This window comes from Trachinotus anak, unplaced genomic scaffold (genome assembly GCF_046630095.1).
Source record: "Trachinotus anak isolate AG129_WGS33_773 ecotype Australia unplaced genomic scaffold, CSIRO_AGI_Tana_v1 ptg000013l, whole genome shotgun sequence".
In the NCBI taxonomy this organism is placed as follows: domain Eukaryota; kingdom Metazoa; phylum Chordata; class Actinopteri; order Carangiformes; family Carangidae; genus Trachinotus; species Trachinotus anak.
This window is the reverse complement of record NW_027273864.1, coordinates 19207609-19227702: the sequence shown is the minus strand read 5'-3', so window position 1 is coordinate 19227702 and position 20094 is coordinate 19207609. Positions and strand designations below refer to the sequence as shown.

The 20094-nt window shown below is 40.3% G+C and overlaps 1 protein-coding gene across 4 annotated transcripts in view; it reads right to left on the bottom strand.

Moving 5' to 3' along the window:
- Positions 1 to 20094, bottom strand: part of kcnab2a (potassium voltage-gated channel subfamily A regulatory beta subunit 2a) — an 83862-nt gene that overhangs the window by 30578 nt on the left and 33190 nt on the right. For 2 of the 4 annotated variants that reach the window (XM_071494497.1, XM_071494498.1), the window contains one exon: positions 20027 to 20068. The exons of 1 other annotated variant lie outside the window; for it this stretch is intronic. In XM_071494497.1, the coding sequence (XP_071350598.1) occupies positions 20027 to 20068 (42 nt within the window). Of the gene's footprint in view, positions 1 to 358; positions 14809 to 20026; positions 20069 to 20094 lie in introns of those variants that run through there. One more of the 4 variants, XM_071494496.1, reaches the window with a different exon arrangement.

Genomic DNA, 20094 nt, shown 5'->3' with positions numbered 1-20094 from the left:
CCTACTTGATAGACAAATTAAAGTTTGGGGAGGTGTATTAATTAGTTACTGTCATGATGAGGCACTTCTGTTAACTGTCATAAATCTTAAACTGGTGGGGTTTGGCACTTTTGACAGAAAGGCGTCAGGAAGATAAACTGGCTTACAATAGTTAGTCTATGCCAAAGTGGAAAAACAGGCCGTCTTCTCTGTGATTTATTGTACCATGAGCCAAAGTATTTGATGGTCATCTGTTAAAATATACTATACCAGGAGGTGAAAATCCTCCAGTTTAAGATTCCTTTAAATGCTTAATATTAGTCTGAAAATTTTGGGGCCAAATTTAGAGCTACCAGTTGACAGTTTTTACATGCCCTACCTATACTTCATGCCAGTCTTCATGCTTTGCTCGCTGGAGGAAGGCACACTCTGAACAGAGAGTTGTCCAAGACTGCGAGCCACCATTGCCACTGCTCTGAACTTGCTGCGGGTGCCTGTGTTGGGGCTGTTGGCATTCTGTCGGTTTAGCCGCTCCTCCGTATTGCGGCTCACCCCCCCACGATGGTCCGTGCACACTAATGACACCTGCATCCTGGATTTTGACCGTCTGTCCCAACGGCAGATAGTCCCAAAGGTGGAAAGTCTGAGGATCCACTAAAGAATGTGAGACTGTTCAGTCTGTAGGATGCAAACACTCCGAATCCAGCCTCAAAACCTGTGTACCACTTCCCAATTGCTTAAAGTGACTGACCGCCTCACAATGTTCAATAAAAAAAATAAATAAAAAAACAGGAGGGCAGAGGGGTGGGAGGGCAGATCAGAATGTATTCAAACACAGAAGGACCGCTGATCAGGTGAAAACAAAATCCTCTCTAAGGAAGTCCAAATCCAAGCACAACATTACAGCGCTTCTGCCTCAGCTAGTGTGACAAACAAATCTGCAATCACTGCAGACTTCAGATACATAAAACGCAGTTCCAGTGCAATGCAGAAAATAAAAGAAGAATCAAAATCTTCTACAAACCAGAGTCCAAAAAAAGCAGGGCTTGTGCGGATCTCCCTCTGCAAGTTTTTCCTTGATTCATCCAGCTGTTCTTCTCTCGCTTTATCTATTAATCAGAGGCTCATCAGAGGCTGACAGGCAGATTTAGAGTCTTGCAATTTCCTTTCAAAGCTGAGCTCAGTGCCAGAGATAACACCTCTTGCTTCCAAGCTTTAAGAGTGGAAATGCACAGATCCACACAAAGAGAAGGAGAGAATAAAACACGACAGACAGTTCCAAGAGGTTTTCATCTCCCTCTCTGAGCCCACCTTGACAGTTGCGCTGGCTGCTGAATATTCTACTGAATACTACTGCATGTTAGCAAAAGGGCAACCTCATATTCACTTCCCAGCTCTGACCGTTGCCTGGATTAAACTTACATCTGTATGCCTTGTGCTCAGCATAAAGCGGCACGGTGCACACAGGCAAGAGATGGGAGGAGAGAGAGAGAGGGAGGGAGGGAGGGAATGTGGTGGGAGGGATATGAAGAGAAGCTATGAGGAGGAATATTCAGAGAGCTACAGCAGCGTGAGAGAGCATTGAAATCTGTTGTGTTTGCAGCAGCTCTCTTGAGAAAAAAAAAAAAAACAGTAGTGAATTTTTTGTGTTCCTCTTTGTCCGTCTGTTACCCTGCAGTGTGGTTTAACGTAGTTTATTCTGTGAGGAGAAAGGGGGGAAGCTGCATGCTCACTGGTCAGGACTTTGCAATAGCCTATGGCCCCAGAAAAGGGGACTCTCACGTGGGTCTGTTCAACTGCCCATGAAATATTCATTATGTAACTTTATCTGTGACAATATATGTCAAAGGCAGACACAGACATATCTGAGATGCTGTGTTTTTGTTTATGTCTTTGTTCTTAAACTCGATTATTGGAAGTGATTAAAAGAAATAATTGAATGTTGCATATTATCAACTGAGTAATTTCTTTTTGATCAACAGAGAAATAATAAAGGTGATAACGCTGGACTAGCCAACTACAATAAAACATCTGTTATTATTGGCTATTAGAAACTAGTCTGATAAACAATAATAGCATTCTTAGGTGAACAGAGTATGTGCAGGTAACAGTGAACAGTAAAAATATGATAATGGTTGGAGGCTGAAAGTAAACACCACAGTAATTGGACTCAACGCAACGGTGGCTTCAGATTGAAGAGACAGTAGATGAGACACCCGCTTGCAGTAATATAATACTGAAGCTTATCTGAGTGGACCAGCTAGTGTGCCAAGGAGATAATTGAAAGAGATGCCATCAGGAGCAGTCATGTATAGTGAAGCAGTCGAAGAAGCAGCCTCCATCAAAGGAATCCAGCAAACAGGCTGTTGCTAACTGACAGCCCTATTCTTGGAGCTATGACCTTTTGGTCCCTGGACTTAAATAGAACCCTGAGGGGAAAGGTGGTTTAATTCAACTGAAATCTGATTTAAATTTCACAATGTGTGCAGAGAGCAGACAAGCCAAGCTCAAGAGAGCCATTTGAATGCTCCTTATTTAAACCAAGACAGAGCGGGGAGTTTAGAAGGGATGCCCTAGCTCCAACACTACACTGGATGTTTGTTTGCATCAATATGAACAGCACCGGCAGAGGACACCTGCAGGGAAAATCAATGGGCTCTTGTCACCATTGCAGAGTTATGTCCTGCACTTTGGGTCAGGGTGTTGGAGAACAGGTCTGGAGTGGGTGCCATTCCCTCCATCATTTGTCTGTCAGAGTCTCTTAATGACAGGGTATGGTCCATGCACACGCCACCACCGCCGTGGAAACGTGACGCCACAATTCACTCCCCTATGCTTCAGGGCCCCCCAGAAGTCGTGTGGAAGGTACTGAGCGGTGGGAGAGGCCAGAGAGAGGCGCTCAGGCTGCACAGATACAGTGTCAGTCTTGTGATCCATGCTAAGCCTAACATGCCTGACAAAAATCCAAAAGCCCCAGCTAGAAATGGAAACATCCACCCTAAGGCATGCCTAATAATATTCAAGTATTGGTATTATTAAAGCATAAGCAGCATATCTTTGGGGCCCTACCCTGCCATGGCTTTTCATGGCTACTGAAACCATGTGACGACTGATGTCTTGTCATTACCACACTATATAACTCCTTTGTTGACCCTTGACTTATCTCCATCTGAAAATCTACACATTTATTGACTGGTGTGCAATGCAAGGTACAGTAATCAATACAAGCATGCATCATCCGACAGACTAGTGATCCATCACCAAACTGAATCAATAGAACAACCATTTTTTACGTCTTGCACCATGAGATGAAAACCACACTGCAGGAGTCTATATTCTCTGCTTATTATCTTTATTCACTTTAACAGTCTTGTGAAAATGTCTGAAATAAAAATGATACAAGCACCAACGCCTTGTAATTAATAAATACACTAGGAGATATAAACAGCTACAAAAATATTCCAACAGAGTGAGCAACAAATATGCACAATCCAATAAGGCATGCCTGTCACACTTACTATGATTTAATAATTCAGAACAGACACGTTTGCCAACTTTCTTCAGATTGACAGCATGCGTTTCATCCCTTCTGACTATATCTGGAAAAGAAAAAAAGGAGCCAAAGACCAGATAAACAGAAGAGACGATCACTAAAGATGACAGACACCCTATCACTGCATGACGACATGTATAGTTCTCTTGAAAAAGATCCCAATGTTAGCAGGCATTACTGTGAGCATGCCTGACCGACATTTTAAGAGTCTACACCTACTGCTGTCACCAGAAAGGATGGTTAGTGAAACCTTTTACATTTCTTTTGTTAGAAACCTGTGACCTTGTTCTACATGTGCCCACTTATCAACATGTGACACTCTGGCAGCACAGTCATGACATGGCTGAAGGGGAGGCGTTTCATCTGCGTGCCACAACATGTTCCATAAATTACCTCTGCGTTTATGTCATTACTGAAGTTTTAACTAGCACGACACATTAAATTGCACAGCAGAGGACACGCTGCCTCCTGGCCTGCTAGTGAACCCGGAGTCAAAGCTACTCTGAACAAATGCTTACACACTTCCATCAGGGTTTCCATTCTCAACACTATTATCAAGTCAATAAGGGCCTGAACCATGAGCTGCTTTGTGTTCAACCAGCAGAGTCTGCTGGAGCAAATTTGGAATGAGCCTCTATTCATTGTTAGTCACAAGTTACATCAGTTACACAGGATGCTGAACTAAAAATAAGAAACTCTGATCTTTACGTAATGCCTTAGTGTGCTGCTGTTAAATTGCTAATTAGTGACACTGTGTTTATGGTGCACAAAGTAGGGTGACTCAGAATATGCTCATAATGTTTGTATCAATGCAGTGGGAAACAATTGAACAATACCTGAAAACCAAATCCAACCAAATCAGTTCCAATGGTGAGTGTAGCTGATTGTTAGAAAGCAGTGATGAACAAACCTCAGTGTAAAGAAAAGAAATCCATCTCCTCCCACTCCACATATTATCACAATGTCTTCCCTTGCGTCGTGGCCTTCTCCTCCTTGCTTTGATTAAGTGCCTGATTTGTGGTTATCCAAAACTCTACTGAGCTGCTAAAATCCTTCTCAGACACTCAATCACTGTGAGCGAATGCAGAGCACTGATAGGGCCCTGCACTTCATTCAGCATGCGGGGGAGGAGGAGAGGAAAGCTGTATATATACGGCTGAAAATGTGTGTTTCACTGATCACGACTACAGCAGAGTAAAATTCATACCAACAACAGCAGTGCTCTTTGTTCAGGAGTGTATAGACGGAGAAAGGAAAAAAAGACTTGAGGACAACAATACTGAGATCCAAATTCACCATGTAACCCAGCAGCTATACTGTAAACACAAGCAAGCAGTTGTAAAAACGAGCTGTGGAAATATATCCCTCTTATCGTCAATTCTACATCCCTTATTACCAATACCAGAAACCTGCAGAACACACACACACACACACACACACACACACACACACACACACACACACACACACACACACACACACACACACACACACACACACACACACACACACACACACACAATTAAAATGATTGGGACAGGGTTCTGGCAGTCAATGATGCCATACTATAATGAAGCCTCTGGAGTCCTTCCTCGTGGTACAGGAGTTTCAGCTAAGACAACTGACCTCTCCCAAACTACAGCCCACACACTGCAGCGAGGGAGCACAGTGGCAGGGAGGGGAAGACAACAGCTCTGATCGACAGAGCATTAGAAACTTCTCTGACCACAGAGGTACTGTGGGGTACTGTCATGAGCAGTGCTCCCTCCCCACCATGGCAGCATTAGCTCTAAAAATAGGCACAGCCTTTTTCAATCAATTCTATACAGTGAGCCTTTAGCAACTGAAAGGAGAAAAGGACTCCCAAATTTGACATTTGTCCCCACAGTGAACAACTCATGCGGTTTTTCACTAATTTGTTCTCAGGGGCAGTCTGGGGACCTCCATCGAGCTGGGATTGGCACATGAACTGGCATCTAGAGATGCTGTAGGGTGCAGGGCCTGATCTGTCCAAGCTAGTTTATCAAGAACTGGCTTCCTGCAGCCCTCTGTAGAAACTAGTGCACACATCCTGAAGAGAAATCCTTGGAAAACTGCAATTAAACATGGGTATTATATCTGAAAACAGAGTCCTCCAACCTGGGTAAAAAGAATAACCTATACTCATGAATATTAAGTCACAGATAGGTCAGCTTCTTATTTTCACTCTAACTCAGCCTTCTTCTCTGCACACCTCTCTCTGTTAACTTAAGGAAATTTCTCCTGGGGCCAACAGGCCAGGAGACGGTCATTTGTGGCAGGTGATGAATGTTAGTCGTGTATAACCGCGCAGACAGAATGAGCACAGTTGTATCGTGCAATTGTCGAGCAGCTGTCCAATGGAGGTTTAAGTTCCACTTACTGTGAGTTTAATTGAACAGCATTAGTGAGGACTTGAGTAACCGAGTGAAAGGGATAACATCCGGGAGATGGGGGTTGGGAAGGCAGAGGAGTGTGTGTGTGTGTGTGTGTGTGTGTGTGTGTGTGTGTGTGTGTGTGTGTGCTTGTGTAAGTGAGTGGGTGAACAGGCTTAAAGGAGTTAATGGAAAGTGATGTGAGGTCAGACAGCTTGAAGTGTTGATCGACAGATGTAGTAATGCTTTTCTAGCAGCTTAATGCATCCTAAGGCTGTGTCTAAACATTTCTAATGGCTGACTGTTTCATCATTGTCATGAGGATGTAATTAACTAAAGCAAAAAATAACATTTACGTACTTTAGTCAAAGAAAAACTCTTAAACTATTCCTGATCTGAATGATCTCAATTGAGGAATTGGAGGTTTTACACAGCTGTTGTACAAATACAAATAAAGTAGAAAGGCAAAGGCTAAATACTATTTCAGTGATTCTGGGAATTCATGAGGAAACAGAAGAGTGAAGACAGACACAGGTCACATCTGTGAGCAGCGAGTGCTGCAATTCTTAATTCTCCAGTGAACATGACAGATTCCCTGCAGATAGCAGGGCTCAGGAGGAGTTGTCGTTTCAGTTGTCCCTGCTGACACATCTAACAGAGCAGGAGAGCTTAAACAATCAAAAAATAAAGGACAGGGAACCCCTGCTCTTATGTAATATAATGTCATAATGATGCCTTTTGGCTTAAGCTAAAGATGCTCTGTAATAAAATAAGCTGTTTTTAAATATGGGAAAATTGTGAACATACACAGTATTTCTGCAATGTTTAGCCAGATAAATATCTATGAAAAAAAAAAGGTGCTTCTGATACAATGTGATGAAGTACATGCACGTGTGAGTTTCAGTGAATATGTTCCCTAACAGCCATGTAGGGATTTCAGCATCACAGCTTGTAAAACAAAGTGTGCTTAACAGGGCTGAGTTACACAGTCCCAGGGAGCTCGCTCACTAATCTGAAGAAAGAGAGAGTGAGTGGAAGGAGCGGAATAATCTGTCCTGTTCAACGGAAGATTCTCCCGCCTGCCTGTGTGCATTTGTCATACCTAAGGGAATGTTCACACAGAGAAGCATTGCTCGGCAGAAATGCTTTCTACTGCACGCATTTCAGTGGAAAGATGCGGATGCTTGCACTTGGCACGCTGACATGCTGTGTCCAGACTGTTTTAAGAAACTTGAGTTCAAATACGGGTGAAGAGACCTGGTCTAGACCCTTAAGCTTTAAAATCATCATCATTACAACTCATGATTTCAAAACTCTAGACTCTAGAATCTGATTTATTGAGCTGAACATCACTGAAAATGTTCTTGGGGTCAGGTTGCTCATCTATGTTTTGAGCTTTTATTGATCTTTAATGTGTCTTTGACAAAATCAATTATGTAAACATTTTTTTATTAAATAGATATAGTACTTAGGCCAAGGTCTCCTACTGCACCTAGTGATGTCCCTCACTTGTAAGCCCCTTTGGATAAAAGCATCTGCCAAATGAGTAAATGTAAATATATTTATATGAAATTGCATATCCTTTCATATCTTTACTAATATACCATTTTATTCTGTTATCCTATCTTTTATCCTATCAGTAAGGTTGAGTGAGAATACCTCAAAAACAAGTACATTTACTAGTACATACTCACACAATTTTGGTATAAAATTTAGGTAAAGTATACTATATAGAACAGATTGCAAATGAGCAACCGATTGGAAATGTAATGAGAACCATTTTCAGAAAATCTACTGGTATTGTTATGTTCTTGACAATCAATAGCTCTGACATCCAACAATGACTGTTTGGAGCCAATTACCCATCGCTTTACAGCAAATGCCATGTAAGCTTAAGCTTTTGATGGTCCCAACACATACTAGATAAAAGGGGTTAAACCAAGCTTATGAAACAGATGCTCCCATTCTGTTGCTGGCTGCTGATTCTGTGACCCTGAATGGCCTCTGTGTGTAGAACGTATAGAAACAAGGCAGCTTTAGAATTTGGTCAGACTGCTGTCAATAAATCTGTGACCTCACCATTTTGAGAGATTAAACCAGCTCTAATCTTTTGCTTGTAGGTCATAATATACACAAATTCGTGTATGTTTCTTACCAGCAGAGACCAAGAAGTAAAACGGAAAGACAGAAAAACACTCAAATACAGAATAAGAAGACAAGCGTAGATTTGTTTGTACAGTGAAAAATTTGGTCAAAACTGTAGTTTTGGGGAGGTAAATCCAGCCTGACTGGATATTATGTATTCTCAATGATAATACCAATAAATATAGGGGCCAATATGTCATCAGCTGATTCTATGGTGCCTTGAGAAATGTGAAAAGCGAGGAATGAGTTTCCTATCAAATGTACAACAAAGCAATCAAAGGAAATTTGATTAATTTGATTAAAGAGAAAGTAAGCTGAAAAAAACTTCACTTTTAAACAGTACGTGCATTTTATACACTGTAGTACAATAATACCTGCATCAAACCCAGTCAGGACCTGATTTTTCTGCATTTCTGAAAGATCAGTCAAGTGTGAAACAGAAAATTTCCCTCCGCATTAAATTTGTAAGAGTGGCCACAAAACCACAGAAATGTACTAAAAGCTTTGATGAACTTTCCCTCTTCACCAGAATAACCTTAGCTTAGAAACGCTTTGGATAAATATTCCCTAACCACACCCTACACAGGAACTTGCATGTTAAGGCTTACATCCATCATATTCTCTTTTGCCTCAACACCTGCTGTAATTTATTGTGAAAACACCATAATGTTCTATAATAAAGGCACAAAAGCCCAAAATAATAATAATACACCATAATGGACAAAAAAATCAGATCAGGATTTATGCCAAGTTTAACACTGATGCAGTACATTCTGACATGTAATGAGAAGTTTATGAGGGAAAGAAAGCAATAGCCATGGCCCTAGGAGAACAAACAAAACTTCACATGTTATTCAGAGATGGAACTTGACAGTTTAGGAAATATGTGCTGAATGTTGTTAAGTAACAACTTATATGGGATGCAAAGTGACAACCACACAATTCTAAAGCCTGAGCGTCTAAAGGGCTAAGGACAGTGGAGAGGGCCTCCTACCTCCTGTCACTACTGGATATTCATACTCAGTACAGAGCAATCCTCCTGCAGCTACCAATGACGCACACTAACATACACACAGAAACACACGCTTTAAGACAAAGAAAAAACACACGGTTATTGCAGAAAGGCATGAGAATTAACAGAGGTGTAAGGCATGATTAGTCATGCCTAATTACATAGGACACGTTCCTAAACAGTGCTTCCAGCTAATGTTTAGCAATATGATGATGGAGAAAACTGGTAAAAAGGTACTCTAAGTTTCTACAGGCCTAGTGTTATACATGGGGAATCAACAATTTCTAAATTGAAAAAGAATCAATACAAAAACCTGATTATCCAGGACATAATCACCATTTGAAAAACCATCCAACAAATGGTGATCATGATATTGATTACACCTATAGAAATTAACACTGGGAGGAGATGTACTTCAAAGACCTCTTATTTCACAGGAATTTAGTGGCCTCTTGTCAATTCAAAGTAACAGTGACTATATGTGTGACAAGGCTGCACTTCTTGACATAAACCAGACAGCTGAGGAAAAACTATGGTGTGATACAACCGAAAACAAAGGCTTACAAATTAGAAAGTTGCCACATTGTAAATCACTGTGATGACAATGGCTAATGACACAATTTAATGTCAAAATTATCTTGTGGCATAATAAAAGGTGGAAATTCAAACTCATGGTAAATTCAGATATCTCAAAATAATGCAAAAAGCTATAAGTAGGGACCATGAGTATATCTAGCTGATCTGCAAGTAAGAGTAAGTGAGAGACACTTACACTGAAATACAACATCAACTAAAACAAAACAGAATTGTGTAATCTCTGGCATTCCCACCTCTTGTGCCCACACTCCATTTCTGACTAGAACATTTTGACAAGCTGTCAGACTAGGCCAGCCAGAGATAGCTCTAAGAGGAACTGGAGAGGTCACCACTGGAAACCAAATCTATATCACTCCAAATACCTAAACATCATGTCCCACACTGGTGACAAGATTAAGTATAGCCATCTCTGCAGCTCTCATCAAATTAGTATGACTGAGAGGCAGTGGGCTTGAGATAAAACAGCGGATGAACAGGTTAGGCTGCAGCCCATTCAGCTGTATCCAGCTACAGCTGTGGATACGAGTTTGTTGCTAAATTTAGCCATTGAGTAGGGGATTGCCTCAGGAAAAACATCACAGTCGCCCTGGCTGCAGCACTGCTGAGATTTAGTAATATTATAACTGTTTAATGCAGATTTATGTTCTCACCCAAAGGTTTGTGAGTGTATCTTAGAGAGAAATGACAAAAACATTGGTAAAGTGTGTGTGAGTAGGAAAAGAAAGAGACGCATGTAAGAACATTAAGAATACATGTTTGAATCAGGCTTTGAAGCAGAAGCAGTGAACTAAAGTAATAACTAACAAAATAATAGAAATAAGAAACACTCCTCCATGCTGCCACCTTGTGACAGGCTGCTTTTTAATGGATTTAGTCATGACTTGCTCATGTTCCAATACCAGGCTACGCTCAATAGAGACAGATAAATATTGAAACTAGCTGGACAGGTTGTTCAACAGTGTGGGAGTGCTCGAAGCTCTCGCTGTGTTCAGTGAATTCATGATCGCAGTGAGTGCAGTGTGAGGAATTTGAATTTTGTGGTACTTTGTATCTGCTCAGCTGCTAAAGAGGAACACCTGCACCATCTAGTGGAGATCAGCTGCTATTAACAGAGAACTACTCAGTGTTCCAATGACCACATTCCACTGACCACTGTAACATACAGTATAACACACTGAACATTCTAGAACTTCAAAACATTCTACAGCTTGCTTAACAGATGTTTAGAGCTTGACTAAGTAATGAGTTGTGACACTCTTTAGTTGCAGCTCCTCCAATGTGAGGATATTCTGCTTCTCTCTGTTTTCTATCACTGTAACTAACAGTTGTTTTCATTATAAATCAATCTGCAGATTATATAATCGATTATTGTATCCATAAAATATCAGACCACAGTAAAAAATGGCTGTTATAATGTCCAGCAGCCCAATGTAACTTCTTCAAATTCTTCTTTTTGTCCAGCCAACAGTCCGAAACCCAAAAATACTCACTTTAGTATCATAAACAAAGAAATGCATCAAATACTCACATTTGAGAGGCATGAAACAGCAAATATTTGATTTCACTTAAAAAATGACTACATTTGACTATAAAAATAGTTAAGGTTAATAATCAATTTTGTGTTGATTCACTGATTGATTTATACCATTGCAGTTCTATCAAATATATTTGGGTTTTGCACCACTGGTCATGCAAAACAAGATGTTGTAATATATCATCTAGAGGTGTGAGAGATTGAGATAAACACTTTTTCAGTGTTTTTTTTTGTTTTTGTTTTTTTTTTTTTTACATCTTTTAGACTAAACTAATCATTGGGAAAAGAAATTATCTGATTAATCAATAATCAAAATAATCATTAGTTGCAGCTCTAGCCTTCATTAATCACAATTTTTCCTGGCTAACAGTGAATTAAATAACTATTGTAGAAGTGCTGAAATAACCAAAAAAAATTTAAAAAAATCACCCTTGAAGCTCTACAGAGCTTTGTTGTCGCTTTTAGTACATTATTTATGTTTACTGCCCACAAACTTACTGTGTGGCCGAGCCTAAGAAGCTAAGCCTATCAACTCTAATCAACTCTATGAGGTAGATGTTCCCCAAAAAAGGGTCAAGGTAAACGCATTGCACACTACCTAACCATTACCATTTATGCATACATAAACAGCCTATTAATGAGCCTGTGATGTGTTCACTGTGTGTGTATCAGCTTTTTTTGATGTTCTTCTGCCCCCTAGTGGCCAAAACATGAGTAATGCATCTATGCTGTCAAAGCAATGGTTTCAAAAAAGTTATTCCACCTGCACATCAAAGCTTTCCACAATGCAAAGGAAAGCTTAAGAAAAGACACATCAAGAAACAGTTTTGGTCAAACATAGCTTTGCATGTATGAATGCCTAAGTGGAGGTCATAACAATGTCCATTAGTGTTAAGTCACTCCAGAAATCTATACTCCCCCAGGTCTTCCTCCATATAGCTCTAACATGAGACATGAGTCTTCCTGTCTCGCCTGACTGAACTCTAGCTGGCTCCTTTACCCACTGCCTGGCTTGTTCAGTCGGAGGTCATGCACACTAGGGAAAGTTTTCTGGTTTGTCCAAATGGGCTGCTGAGTGGTAGTATTCTGTTTCAAGGGCAACATAATAGAAATAGAGTAATCCCTTACATCAAGTTACACGATATTTACAACCTTAAAACCTTCATAATCAAGAAAATTGATATTGCTAGGATGAAGGGTAGCTTAGTACCTGCTAATATTCATTCACTGACCAGTATCTGAGCATTAGTAGAAAGACCATTCATAATGTGTTACTGAAGAACTGTCAGTTAAGTTAATTTAGAACATGGTTGTGGTGTAAAACAGTACCTCCCCTTAATAGCATGGAGTATTTTAGGAAGTCTGTGTTTCTTTCCTGAAACAGTATCTGCAAACTTGCAAGCAGGAGAAAAAAAAAGAGACTTTTTAGCCAAGTTTGTGAGAAAAGGTAATGGCACTGCAAAGCTGGTTAAATCTGGCTTTGTAGCAATGCTCCTTCCTGACCACACATCTGAAATAATGATGAGTTTGAGTCAGAGGTTGCATGTACTTACTGACCCAATTGCAGCACTAATTACAGAATTGCGGTTGATCATGATACAAGAAACAGCAGATCCTGGCAGGATTTCCTCTGCCAGATGAGCTAATACTCCTGTGGTAAACCAATACCATTGCTTAAATACAACACCACAAAGAAATATGATAAATCACATGTAGATTTGTTAATAGAATCACTAGATTGAACAGAAGCAACACAATGAGGTGGATTAAAGACAGCTTTAGTGTTGATGGTGTGTAACCAGTATTGATAGTGTAGGAGGCTCTCTGAGGTTTGTAAATGAAGAAAAACCACACATGCTCTTTGCAATATTAAACTCCCTTTCCACATGCACACTCACAAAGCTGCACCCAAGCCTGTCATGGGCCAGTGACTGAGCTTTACACACCACGGAGGTAACTATGGGCAAGGTAACATGCCAGCAGCGGTGACATACAACACTGCCTGCAGACAACAGTAAAGCTTGGTCACCCCAGACATGGTAACAGCAGCCAACTAGATCTACGTTCTAGTCACTGGTCTCAGTCAAAAACAGCAGCAGCCATGCCTGTGTTTGATGAAAGCTATCCATGTCCACGACAATAACAACATCAGTCAACACAACAGCCGCTAAGCCTGCTGCACTGGCTCAACAGCAACAGTCCATAAAACAGCCTGTTTAGTTTCCTGTCACTGTGTTGATGGCACAAAGAAGGCAAATGCTTCAAATTTTATCTCTTATCTCACTGGCGGGGTGTTTCATATTTATTAGTAATGCATCTGTAAATAATTTTTGAAGATTCATAAATATAAAAACTTAAGTCTTAGCTTTTGATTTTTGAAATGAAGCTTGTTGTAATGACAAATTCAACTAAACCTCGATATAGTATGGACAATTCTGTATATGACTGTGACTGTAAAATCCTTTTATCTCCAAAAAACTTTGAATAAGCCAAATTAAACAGCCTTGTTTTTAGCTTTGAAACAATGCATTTTTCAGACAACACAAGACTAGAGTAAGACCAGCAAACGCTCACTCCGATCAAGCCAATATTTAAACCAATATTACAGTCATCATATATCATACACAATATCTAATCTATTATTATTATTATTACATGTATATTATTCAAACCTTTCAACTGTGCTTTGACCAGGCTTCAAGTAATGAGTTATGTTTGTCTTTATGAGGCAGAATTCTCTGTACAGTAAATAGGAAAGTGCAGCTGGAGAAGAAGGGAGAGTATCTACATGATCAAGGGGAAAAGGAAAGAAATATCTGAGTGAGATTTTAAGGGGCCAGGTAACTCCTTACGGAGCAGTCTGTCCTTCCCATGTAGTTTGGCAAATATGTCACCGACCTAGATGATTAAAATAAAACCTGAGCCCCAGTACCTTTGCATGAGTGCAGTCTGACCAGAGGACAGAGCAAGTCTGTAAGGATTTTAACAAAGAAGAGGTAGAGAAATGTTTTCCTAACTGCTCATCTGTTTCTGATGACAGCAAATATCTAAATAAAAAGTAGCGACGGTACAAAGTATTGGCTTCTGAGATGAACTGAACAAACGCCAACAAAAACCACACGATCACTCACAAGGTGGGTCAGTATCTGACCACCTTCGACCACAAAGCCGCTCTCACCTGCTGATTTTCAGCACTCACAACTGTCCAGATCTCATGAGTATCTGAGTCCCTGTCAAGCTTTCCCCTCTCTTACCTGTACTTCATGCCTGTCTGATAGGACACACACTCCTCCAGGGCCAGGCCATTCATTTTCAGGAAGTCTTCCATGTTCTTAATCTGAGCAGCAACTCTCTGTTCCCGAAGTCTCTGTAGCTCAGCCTGGTCAGTGGGCCTGGCCGGCGGCTGATTCAGCCCCTGGTCTGAGTGGTAGCGGTTGATCCCACTCCGGATGCTCTCGCTGTATGACATAGACAGCATCTTGCCACTGCCACTGCTGCTGCTCTTCCGAACACCACTGCTTGGCGCTGCTGGTTTGGGGATCTGCAGGTTTTCAGGAGGACAGTAACTGGACTTGCACCTGCCAGGAGGCCCCCGGGGGCCACCAGCGTACCCTCCCGCAAACATGCCCCCCCCCCCCTCTCCTCCTCCTCCTCCTTATGATGTCGAGACGATCCGTGCAGTGAAGAATAAAGTAGGGACACGGTCGAAGCGAGGAGCCGACAGGGCACAGCCACCTACTTAAATAGCACCTGCTCCCATAAAAAAAGAGCTCTCCTGCTTGGGGCAGCACAGGGCCATGCATCCTGTAATCAGAGTAGCACAACATAGCCCAGCACCACCCTCCCCTGACAGGTACACAATGGCAGCGTAACACTGATAGGGAGCATTCAGGTGACTTGCTGGTGATTAAGGAGCAGGACCAATGAGGGCACATGCTGGCTGGAAAGGGGAAGCATTCAAACATGCACCAAACTACAGGAGGGGACATCGTTCCTGGTCTTACTTCTGATTCTTACTGGACTAAAAAGGAGAGCCAAGCGGCAAACTTCCTGAGAATAGTCCACAATATAGTCTGAGTGCCTCCCATAAAAAGGCACAAAAAACTCTAAAAGAATCTGGAAACAACTGCATAATGTGCACTAGCCATGGACCTTTGATGCAAAGGTTTTATATCTGATTAGAGAGCTTAAACCAACTGTTATTTTTAACTTCAGAAAGTATTTGTTTTAAGTATGAGGCCGTCCTTCCTCTGTTAAATGCACACTCATTTCTGTTTAAATTATTTCAGTCCCCTATTATTGAGTTATTCAAAGTGTGTTGTTCTGAATTTAATCAAGAGAGGGCAGCACTTTGTCAGTTCCACCATCACTAAAAGAATGCAGCTTAATGCTAAATCCACCAGTGAGCACTGACCACAAAGCCTCTTTCTTGGTAAGGACAGTGTGTAATATTGAGACAGCAATTTTATATCAATACATTATTAATTATAGTGTGATATAATACTCAGACCTGCAGAACACCATTATAATGGTGATACAATATATGATATAAAATGTTAAATACACCTACATTACATACATTATAAATATGACTTCCATGAAAAATAAAAAATGTAATTAAAAAAATTAATAGAAATAAAATAAATAAAAATGTTAAAGTTTAATGATTTTTTTAAAAATATTGAATGTTAAAAAATGGTAAATAAATGGTTGAATTTAGATAGATCCTGAGACTACATTTCAGGATAATCTCTCTTCAAGTTATATCTCATTGTAGAATACTCCTTATCCGTGCTCATGATTTTTAAGAATATGCATTTATTACTAAATTAGTCATCTAATATTAAAATAAGACGTGATGAATAGTTTCTGGCCTGATAAGACTTAATTTACTGATGATAACATTTACATTAGCATATTATTAAGGGAAATTCCATATGCAACAATTAATTTGTAACTAGAATTACTCTCAGTTTGGGTCACTGCCAATCCCTCTGAGTAACCACCTGAGAATAAGGAAAAGATATTTTACTGCTGGTTTGAAATATCTTGTCAGGTCTAAGCTATATTGATCCTTTAAAAGTCTATTGACAAATACAACACTTGAACAGCACTTTCTTTGTCTATGTACAAAACAGCTCCAGAGCCACCATAACAAGGACATCACTCCCCCCTCCCCCCTTAAATCTAGGATTTGGTGAAGTGGTAATAAAATAACATTCTAACACATCTTGTATTAATTACCGTACACAGACTGTAAATAAAACCAAGAGTATATGTTCAAAAATTCTAAAATGGAATGAAAAATAAGTCCAACCCGTTAATACCTTCATGACATGATGCAGGTCTCTCCCATAAATTCCGTATTAATTTCAAATATCATCAAAGTTCTTCCAAGCAGCTGGTTTCCTCGCATAGAGACAGAAGACATAAATAAAGGAGGAGACTCCAAGCTAGGCAGCATGCACCAACCCACACACACACGCACATACACACACACGCACACATACATACACACACATACACATACACACATCATCACTCTGACAACCCCTCACACACAAAACATACACACTTCTGATGTGGTCATGACTGAAAATCTTTCCTCAAACTCACCCGATTTCTTGTGGGTCGGCTCATGAGCGAAGTTGTGGGGTGTCAGTCTGCTCTTTTAAACACACACTGCCGACAGTGATGAAGCGGGTCCACCCAAACTGGGAGTGTCTTACTAGGAAACGTCTAAACCAATTAGTGAATAAGAGAGTGCATCCCTTCCCTCCCCTCACCACTTGGACCATACTCTATCACCACAACCAACACCTCTCCTCCTCCCCTCCCTGTGAGATCTCATGGAAGAAATCCATTTATGTCATTTAGTGGCCCGTCTTGTTTCTGCTAACCGCAGCAAATAACATCAGCCCTGAATTATTCACCAAAGCTTTTGCACTAAAAGCCTCTGATTGTTGTTCCACAGGAAAGAATACTAAGAGCTGGACAATAATGAGCGTTGTGTGCACATGAACGCACACAGTGTCACGCAAACATATACTGTACATATACACACACAGAGAGACAAAGACAAACCACCAAGCACGTTCAAGTATTCTCAAACCAAGGCATTATGAAAACCACACTGGTTAAGCATGCTTGCAGTAGCTCAGTAGATGTGTTCAGGTCAAGGTCAGAATCAGATCTCAATCAGAAACCTGTTAGGCACCTAAATAAGCCACTGGAGTTACTCTATACTGAAGTTATTTGGTAAACAGAGGAAAGCATCCCATGTACTTACATGAAAGGCCATATTTAGTTCGTCATCTTAATTTCTGACAATAAATCAAACCCTACTGGGCACTTAAAGTCCATATATTTAATACAAATGTATTAAATTACAGTAACAGTCATTGATTTAGTATTATCAATAAATCCATATCCACATCTCAACATACACTAAAATCACAGAACCACATCATCTGCCTAATACGCATTTTACAGTCATACTGGCCAGAGTATGGCGTTAAGATGGAAAAACAGAAGGGACAATATGGTCTCAAGTTATTTACTATATTTTGTCAGAACTTCCCAACACTATATAACAATAAGTCCTAATAATAAAGTCAATTTAATGAATGTAACCTGAACCTGGATAAGTGGCATAAAATGGATGGATTAACCGATGAAAATGATTATTTCATTGATCTTTTCTATGATGAGCTCCCTAGCTACTGTGGCTAGCAGTAGTGATGGTGTTTGGTACAGGTCTGACGGTTCTGATTGACCCCACAAAAAAGAATTGAAGTGCCTCCCTTGCGCACAATCTACTGTCAAAACAATCACACTTTTGGTTTATAGGTGCATAACATCTCCCGATTTCACGATTTATCACAACACCGTACTGTATATATTTCACTCTACCCAACCCTCTTGCATATAGTGTGGTACACATACATTAATGACTATAGCAGGTGAGTTTGGATATGCTGCCATTGCCCAAGTGCACATGACCTACCGAGTCGATGACTGCAGCGTTAAGAGAGATCTTGCAATAGCAACTCTGTGAGCTAAAACAATTGATTCAAAAGACTGAAAATGGATTTCACACATAAACATAGTAATTTACCAAGCTGTTACTGCCTTGTTCAGTTCTCTGGTCAAGTTTTGGCTTTCAGATGTCAACCTTTAACTTGTGTAAAATGCAAAGAGAAACTCAAGTGCATGCCTGCTACTGTATATAACAGTAATATCGACTCTAAAAATATTTTTCAACAAAAATGGTTGAGGGGTTGAAATATGAGCCATATGAATGCTAAACTGTACATATACCTGTGACACCTGTAATCCATCCTTAATTCTTTACATAAAGCACTAGCTGTAAGAATTTATTTTACATGATCTACTTACTTCTCTGTAATCTATACATAAGAGACATATAGTGGTCAAAAGTCAACGACCCTCGCTGTCAGGAAAGCACTCAGTCCCCTGAAAACTATAAAATGGTTTAATGATAGCCAGAGCCGGAAATACTTTACTAAAAGCATTCTTAGTAGAGAATCGTAAAAGCTCAGGCTCTGGACTGGCCATGTCATGTTGCAAAATCGTAAGGATCTACAAACGATGCTGGAAAACAATGCAACACTAAACACAATAAATATAATACTTCATCAAAATGTACACCACATACAGCATAATGATCACTGTAAACTCAAGACAGAGGTGAGACAAAGCAGTACTTGCATTCCATCATACTGGGATAAAACCTTCAGAGTTTATTTGCACCCTGGGTGTCAGCCTTCATAGTATTAATGTTTGTGTGTGTTACAATGTTGAGATGACTGAAAAGAATAAAACTTCCCTTCCCAGCATCAGTCTGTGAGGCTGTCAAGAGTGACAGACAGCCAGAGTTAAGGGACTTAATTGATTCTTCCGTACGTAGGCCAGGGGAACAGCTAGTGGGACGGTTTGCACTTTAAAAGGACAGAAATGTGCAAGGCGCCAAGATAAAAATCCAATAGTGAGCTCATTACAAGCACATCCACATAGTCAGGGGTTTTTATAACTGGATCAGCAGAATAAGGCCTGATATAAGGCCATAAAACATTATCCTAGTCTAAAGCAGCAGAAGGACTGACCATCTAAAAGCACACAGCTGGAGGAGTGAGTACCAGCTAGCACAAGAGAACATCATCTCATCCCTAGTGCCGATCGAAATGATCTCTCTGGCTTTAAGAACAAGACAGATCATGGTGAACTCCCAAGAGGTCAAAAAAAAGATGTACTTTAACAAAAAATGATGAATAAAGGAAATTACTATCTGCTAAGTAAAAGTGTCTAGAATGTGTCTAGAAATCAGTTCAGTTGAAGTTTGACAACAACGACAGTGGGTGTCTCAAGTGTCACTGCTGAGAAAACTGAAAAAAGGAAGAAAAAAAAACATTTGAACCCGACAATTATTGTTGATTCAAAGGTTTTGTGAGCAACCTTGCGACAAAATCCATCATCGCCCCTATCAGGTTTAAGCTGGATAGTGCATTGCCAGCTGAATAGCAGATGATAAGTGTTATCTATGCTGCAGAGGTTTACTAATGGAAGGATGGTTTTAAATGACAAAACAGCAAGTCTCTACAGCAAGGTTATTACAGTGAAACACAAATAATACAAAATATAAAATGCTATAAATACACAGTCCACAAACATAGAAAATACATACTTTACACACATACAAACAAACACACAATGCACATAAAGAAATGGCTCAACTTTAATAACCCTGCTCTGCGACAACAAACAGATTGGCAGAGACAGAAACAGACAGGTACCTGTAGAACTGCAGCTGTCGTTTGGGGCTCCCATAACGAGCGCTTAAGATGTCAGGGGAGAAGAGGAA